Here is a 7868-nt window from a genome sequence, read left to right on the forward strand (position 1 = left end):
TATTTGGTCTAAATAATCTAACAATTTATGTGGTTTATATATTTCCTTATACGTGACGGTGACACGTAAGATTTTTTTTTTTTTTATTTCAAAAAGAATCTGATCAACACTAGAGAATATATTTAAAATTTATCTATTTAAAATTTATCTATTTAAAATTTATACTTAACATTATTCATTTAAAAAATTAATGACGACCGACCAGAGTAATCACCATTAATTCAGCAGCTACTTGAAAGCGCGGCCACTTATCCATTGTGACAGCGGGCAGCCACTAGAGCGGCTGTAATTTGGCGGAATTGGTCAAGGGTGGCTACGGCGCTACGCAGCTATTTATTTATTTTTTTATAATTCATATATTTAGATTTAAATTTTATAATTTTTTTTTTTTTTATGGAATATAAATTTATGTTTGAATTGCGATAAATTTATTTCAAGAAAACATTTATACCACACATTGGTCGGAGACAGAACAAGAATAATTAATTCTAGGAACGTACGCATGAGGCCGTGGTGACCCACGAAGCGAGAAAGGCCGGCTGTTGATAACATAAGATTTACGTATGAACTGACATCATCATATCCACAAAAATGAGATGAAATAAATTTAAATAAAATATTAATAGAATGTTCTTTTTAATATTATTATAATTTAAAATTTGTAAAATGTTGAATTATTTTATATATTTTTTATATAAATTTTTTAAATAATTATAATAATAAAATGAGATAAAATAAAATGATCCAAAGCTCAACAATCATGCTAAGTTGCCCAAACTCTTCCACTCTTCTAGAAAGAAAAAAATTTATTCATTTTAATTTTTATCATTTTATCAGAATACGACATTAAATGATAAATTTATAAATAAAATATAATAAATAATTTTTAATTATCTGATAATACATTATAAAATAATAAAAATTAGAATGATGAGCAGTATTATTTCTCTAAATATTTTCTCTCTCCCGTTCAAGAATCCTCTCCGCCCTGGTCCAACACATTCTCGATATACCCGCACCAGCATTAAAAACAAATCACCAAAGGTCAAGTTCTAGACAATACTCAATTTTTACCAGCACCACCACAATTCAAACGATCAAACAATTTACAAACACCACCCTTGTTAGAATTTCTCTATATAAACACCCTCACACCTTTCCCCAATTTCTAGCTCCAACCACCATAACACAAAAAAAGGCTAGCTTGTTCTACATACACACAAAAAAAAAAAAAACATTTTGCGAATTGCTGCCATGGAAGTCCTTCAATCTGCACAATCAAAAGCAACCCATGTCGCCATTCTTCCCAGTCCCGGCATGGGACATCTCATCCCCCTCGTCGAGTTCGCCAAGCGACTCGTCCACCTCAAACACAGCTGCATCAACGTCACCTTCATCCTCCCCACCGACGGACCGCCCACCAAGGCCCAAAGGTCCGTTCTTGCCTCCCTCCCCACCTCCATAAATCACGTCTTCCTCGAACCCGTCGACCTCGATGATGTCCCCGGAGGATCCAGTATTGAAACCATCATTTCTATCACCGTGGCTCGCTCTCTTCCTTCCATTCGTGAGGTCTTGAAGTCGTTGGCTGAAACTAATAAGCTAGCCGCTCTCGTTGTTGACCTCTTTGGCTCCGACGCCTTCGATGTTGCCAGGGAATTCAACGCCTTGCCGTACATATTCTTCCCCTCCACGGCCATGGCTTTGTCTTTGTTCTTGTATCTGCCGAAGCTCGATCAAATGGTTTCTTGCGAGTACAGAGACCATCCTGAGCTGGTGAGAATTCCTGGGTGCATTCCAATTCACGGCAAAGATTTGCTAGACCCGGTTCAAGACCGGAAAAACGAGGCCTACAAATGGCTGCTTCACCACACAAAACGCTATCCCATGGCCGAGGGAATTTTGGCGAATAGCTTCCTGGAGTTGGAACCAGGAGCTATAAAATTTTTGCAAGCAGAAGAACCTGGGAAACCGACCGTTTACCCTGTTGGGCCGCTCGTGAATATGGGCTCAAGCGTTAATGTTGAGGGGTGCGAGTGTCTGCAATGGTTGGATGAGCAGCCACATGGCTCGGTCTTGTTTGTCTCTTTCGGAAGTGGTGGAACCCTCTCTTATCACCAGATTACTGAGTTGGCTTTGGGGTTGGAGAGGAGTGAGCAGAGATTCTTGTGGGTAGTGAGGAGCCCAAATGATGAAGATTCCAGTGCCACTTTTTTCAGTGCCCAAAGCCAGAAAAACCCTCTTGATTTCTTGCCAAAAGGATTTGTAGAAAGGACCAAGGGGCGGGGCTTATTGATTCCATCTTGGGCACCACAGGCCCAAGTCCTGAGCCATGGTTCTACCGGAGGGTTCCTAACCCACTGCGGTTGGAATTCCATTCTCGAGAGTGTTGTGAATGGCATACCTTTGATTGCTTGGCCTCTCTATGCAGAACAGAAAATGAATGCCGTTATGCTGACCAAGGACATCAAGGTGGCTTTGAGACCAAAGCATAACGAAAATGGGATTGTAGTAAGAGAAGAAATTGCCAGAATTGCCAAGGCTTTAATGGAAGGTGAAGAAGGGAAGGGGGTGAGGAGCCGCATGAAGGACCTCAAGGGCGCAGCTTCAAAGGCTCTGAGTGAAGATGGGTCTTCCACAAAGGCACTGTCCGAGCTGGCTCTCAAGTGGAAGAACAAAAAGTAAAACTTAATTGGACTTTGCATACACCCAGTATATTTTGGTATATTTATTTTGTGTTTGTCTACAGCACATGCTTTGTACTATACTGTTATGTTTGGATTAGAAATGCTACGACGCATATACCATATACCACAATCACTTTATTAATTTCCTTTGTCTCTCTCTCTTAACATATAATGTGGGTAAGAGAGAGAGAGAGAGAGAGAGAGATATGGGTGTCGCCATGGGATTGCACTACCTACACACAGCAACATGAGGTTGAAGCAAAAGGGATGGGACCCGACTATGTTTGAAATTTCGTTACCTCTTAAAGAAGTGGTTGTCACTTATTTAGCCACAACGATCGAAGTGGGTGGTTGTTGTTGACGTTTGGATTATGTATAGTGGGTTTAAAACTTCAAAAATCAATGTTAAAATTAAGTAAAAGAAATGAATGATGCATTGCTTACCTCTGTTATATTTTGTCCCAAAAGTAAAAGCGCCCATATATGCAATCTAGAAGCCTAGCTTATGGCTATTTGTCTGCGGATCATGATAAACATCAATAGGGCGGCTACAACAACCCTTAATTTCATAGTCTTATTCTTCTGGAAATATCGTTCAATGCCTATTCTTTCAGACATTGGCCATGGAACATAACCAAATGAGTGGGAATCCCACAAGAACAATTAGAGCTGTAAGGTCATGAACATGGACAAGGCGCAAGTATATGAATGCGGAGGACGCTAGAATTGTCGTCTCGACTCTCAATAAAGAGGAAAGACCTTGACCAAGACTAAGGGCGACGATAGCTCAAACTGCAAAGGGAGGCAGCTTACAGCCTGCCTGCCAACGTTGACAGCAAGTCACCCCAATACTGTTCACCCCAGGGGTTGGGGTATAGACGTCTTTGGCTCGAAATTCTGGATTCATATTTTTGGAGACTATTGGATTTGAAAATTCTTTTCTTAAATTATCCGACAGAAAATTTCTTGTCAAATGCTTGTGCACGGTCGATCGACAAAGCCTGAGAGTGAAGACAACGAGCTGGGATCAACAAAGTCTTGTATACCTTTGTTTGATTGTAGTTCAACTCAATTCAGTCTAATTTTAATATAAGTCTAACATCCAAACATCAAACTCTGAAATTATTATATTCAAAACTTTTTTGTACGTAAGATCTATAATTTTTTTTTAATTCAACATTTTTTTATACGAGAGATTCACAACTTTTTCAACTTTTTATAAATACATATAAATTTATCTTAACATTCAAATATATTTAAACTCATCTTAACTAGACCCTACAAAACTTATTCTATCATCTCAACTCATTACTATTTATAAAAAACTTAACTCAACTCAATTTAGTTTAACATTTAAACGTAGAAATCTTGTAACTTTTTTTAATATTTTTGATTTATTTTCTGGGTATCGACTGGAATAATTTTACAAAATCAAAAAATACTGTTATTGAGCACTTTCGAATGAAGATGAGGGACCTTGACCTTTTAAAGCATAGGTCACTAAGCCTTTTTTTATCCACTCAAACTTCAATAATTTCAAAGCATGCAAACCTTTCCCACTTTGGCCTAATCTCAATTATTTGATGACCTTTCTCTACCACATAGTGATCCATAATCCCAATACATTCAGGTGTAAATTATAATATAAACTCCACCTAAAAAGCCAATGAATATAAGATAAGACTGATCATTTTCCTATAATTTCTACGTTGACGTATTTGAAAATATGTCAACTCCAAAATGTATTAATTAATTATTGGTAATGTGTACTATTCATGTATCACCTTCAAAGACTGCCGCCTTTTTTTCCCCTTCTCTTGAGACTTTAGTTAAAATATCAAGCTCGGTTTAGATTTAGATCTTTGCTAACATTTAAATATTTAATTTTTAAATTATTAAATTCATCTCAATTCAAAATTTCTTTACACGTAAGATCTACAATCTTTTTTAACTTTTTATAAATACATCTAAAAAATCTTAAGTGAGTCTCACAGAATTCACTCAACTATCTCAACTCACTATTATTTATAAAGAAATCAACTCAACTTAATTTAATTCAACTCAACATCTAAATGTATTAATCATTTTGTGTAAGGACAAGGTCTTGGTCCAACTGCTTAGCATGCCTTCTACTAACAAATTAACAGGGTAATACTATATATTATAATTATGTAGCGTCTACTTTCAATGTATCCAATTTAAAAATGTAGAGTGTTTAAAAAATATTTTTTTAATGTGATGTCATATTTATTTATTTATTTTTAAAATGAATATGCAAAAGTTGTAAATATCATTTCTAAAGTTAGTAATCCGGACCGGACTTGCATGAAATATTTTGAAAAATTGTGGAACCAAATTAAAGTCTAATGTGAGGGCCAAATTGTAAACTATAAAAAAACCTAAGGGAAGCGAAGTTAGTTTTCGTAAAATTTTTCTCATAAAAGATTAGCTTAAATATTTTTTTATTTATTTTAATTTCCGAAAATTTGGAGGTGAAAATCCCCAACCCACCCCCGGGCAAGGATATCCGCAAGTGGATCAATAAGGCTCAATCTGTTTTTAAAACAAAATATAAAAACTGCTACTTTTGTTCATTTAAAACTAATTATTTTAATTTTTTAAAGAATAATGTTAGAGAGAAATTATTATAACAGTATACACTTTACACTCATTGTATGATTGCTTCTAGTTGATTATTCTCCACACTCACTTAGAGATATGTATAATCTACATAATACCACACCATGTATGTAAAATGAATGTTCTTAATAATAACTTCTATCTATATTTATTCTTTTTTTAAAAACAAAATACATGAACGAATTTAGTAATGGAGAGTATTACTCTACCGACAAAAGTTAACGAAATGTGTATCGAATAGTGTATTGAAATTTTTTTAAGAAAAATGTCAACGCTTATCGCTCTATTTGATCGTTTGGAAAGTTTTTTTTTTTTTAACTTAATTATTAAAGAAATAATTTTAAATATATTGACATTTTTTATTTTTAAAAATATTAAAAAATATAAATTAAAAAATTAAAAAAAATACAAAAATAATTAACAGTCATAATGAGTGGCTACTCTGGACTCTTTTTTTAAATATATATTTATGTTTATTTTAAAAAATTATTTGGTATCCGGTAGACAAAGCATTTTCCTTTAATAATTAACAAAATAAAAAAATCCTATACGTTTGAACAAGAAACAGACGAGGGCAGAACTTGACGTGTCAATTTGAAAGTTTAGTGCTCAGCTGCTGCTGACCTCGGCATTACCTCACATGTGCGTGTGGAACCAAGGGTCCACCATAAATTCTAGAAGGAAAAGTCTGAATGCAAGCGTTTTGGTGGACCCCTTGCGCACGAAACGTTTTGCATTTTGCTGTGGACTGATCTCCGAGTTCCACCCTTGTCTCTTATTTCTCCACACCTATCAATTGGTATGAGAGCCACTACGATTCACTCTTTTTCGCTGCTAATGGCTGATTTCACAAAAACTAACAAGGTTCGTTTGGAGCAACTTGAAGGAGTTGTTTCCGATTTACATCGCACTGTGCAAGAAATGAGTGTAACTAATCAATCCATTCTTCAGGAGTTTGCTAAATCCAACACTCGTTCATCGAGTCGGGACGAATGTCTTTATCGTAAAGGATCTTCCTGTAAGTCTCCTAAATAGTCGCGATTGTCGTCATGGCCATTTCGAATATTTGGTAATGTCCTTTGGATTGTGCAATGTGTCTTCGACCTTCCAAGCTGTTATGAATTCACTCTTTAAGATGCATTTACGTCAATTTATTTTAGTTTTTTTTATAATATTTTAATTTATAGTAAATCTTGGGCGGACTACCTTGTACATCTTTGGATTACGTTGGATATATTGGTTGCACATTCTTTTTACATAAAGCCTTCAAAATGTATTTTTGGCCAAACTGAAGTTGAGTACCTCGGACATATTATTACTACGGAGGGGATGAAAGTTGATCAACGAAAAATTGAAGCTATGACTCATTGGCCACGACCCAAAACAGTTACTGCACTGCAGGGTTTTCTCGGCCTCACCAGATATTATTGTAAGTTTGTGTGATATTATGGTCTCATTTCTTGGCCATTAACTCAATTGCTCAAAAAGAGGCAGTTCACCTGGACTGATGAAGCCGAAGATGTTTTCAAAATTTTGAAAAGTGCTATAACTTCTATGCCAGTTTTGTCACTTTCTAATTTCTTGGAAGAATTTCTAATTGAAACAGATGCTTCTGGATTGGGTGTAGGTGCGGTACTTTCTCAAAAGGGAAAACCGATTGCTTTTCTTAGCAAGGCAATTGGTCTTGCAAAAAGGCATGATCTACGTATGAAAAAGAGATGTTGGCTATTTTGGAGGCAGTTAAGTTATGGAGACCATACTTGTTAGGCAAGCAGTTTAAAATTTGCACTAACCAACGAAGTTTACATTATCTTCTTGAGCAGTGTATCATCATTCCTGAGCAACAAAAATGGATTGCTAAACTTTTAAGATTTGATTATGAGATTATTTATAAACCAGAAAGAGAAAATAATGCGGCATATGCATTATCTCGTAGTGGGTGGGATTCTGAATTAACTGTTATCTCAAGTCCAATTTGGGAAGTTTGGCGTGAATTAAGGGTTGCCACTGAATGTGATTCGATTTTGGGTCCCATTATGCAGCAGTTGAAAGTTGATCCATTATCTGTAGAGGACCATGTGCTGAAAGATGGGTGCATTATACGTGCATGTAGAATCTTGGTACCTGACTCTCCAGCTCTTAAGAAATCTCTTCTCCATGAGTTTCATGACAGCCAAGTGGGTGGGCATGCTAGCCTTCTTCGCACCTATAAACGTTTGTCTCTTCTTTTTAATTGGCGAGGCATGAAACAAGACGTTCGATTACATGTCCAGCATCATGATTCTTGTCAATGTAATAAATATGATACCCGCTCCCCTGCCGGCCTCCTCGAACCATTGGGTCTTCCTTCGAGTATATGGACTGATGTGTCCATGGATTTTATAGTTGGTCTTCCCAAGTCAGCCAGTAAGGATACTATTTTTGTAGTCGTTGACCACCTCACAAAGTATGCCCATCCTTATAGTGCCAGGGATGTTGCCGATGTTTTTGTTAGAAATATCGTTAAACTCCACGGTATTCCTACATCCATAGTCTGCGATC

The 7868-nt window shown here is 36.2% G+C and overlaps 1 protein-coding gene across 1 annotated transcript; it reads left to right on the plus strand.

Annotated features, from left to right (window-relative positions):
• The first annotated feature begins 1055 nt into the window (after positions 1-1055).
• LOC108996454 (hydroquinone glucosyltransferase) lies at positions 1056-3139 on the plus strand. Its single transcript, XM_018972361.2, has one exon. It carries the CDS (start codon positions 1255-1257, stop codon positions 2683-2685), a length of 1431 nt encoding a protein of 476 aa, XP_018827906.1. The 5' UTR covers positions 1056-1254; the 3' UTR covers positions 2686-3139.
• Positions 3140-7868: the final 4729 nt, after the last annotated feature.

Source organism: Juglans regia, chromosome 7, assembly GCF_001411555.2.
Source record: "Juglans regia cultivar Chandler chromosome 7, Walnut 2.0, whole genome shotgun sequence".
NCBI classification, from domain to species: domain Eukaryota; kingdom Viridiplantae; phylum Streptophyta; class Magnoliopsida; order Fagales; family Juglandaceae; genus Juglans; species Juglans regia.

What these genes read in the sequence shown, in the direction of transcription:
- LOC108996454 (XM_018972361.2), top strand. Translation starts at nt 1,255, where the DNA reads ATGGAAGTCCTTCAATCTGCACAATCAAAAGCAACCCATGTCGCCATT.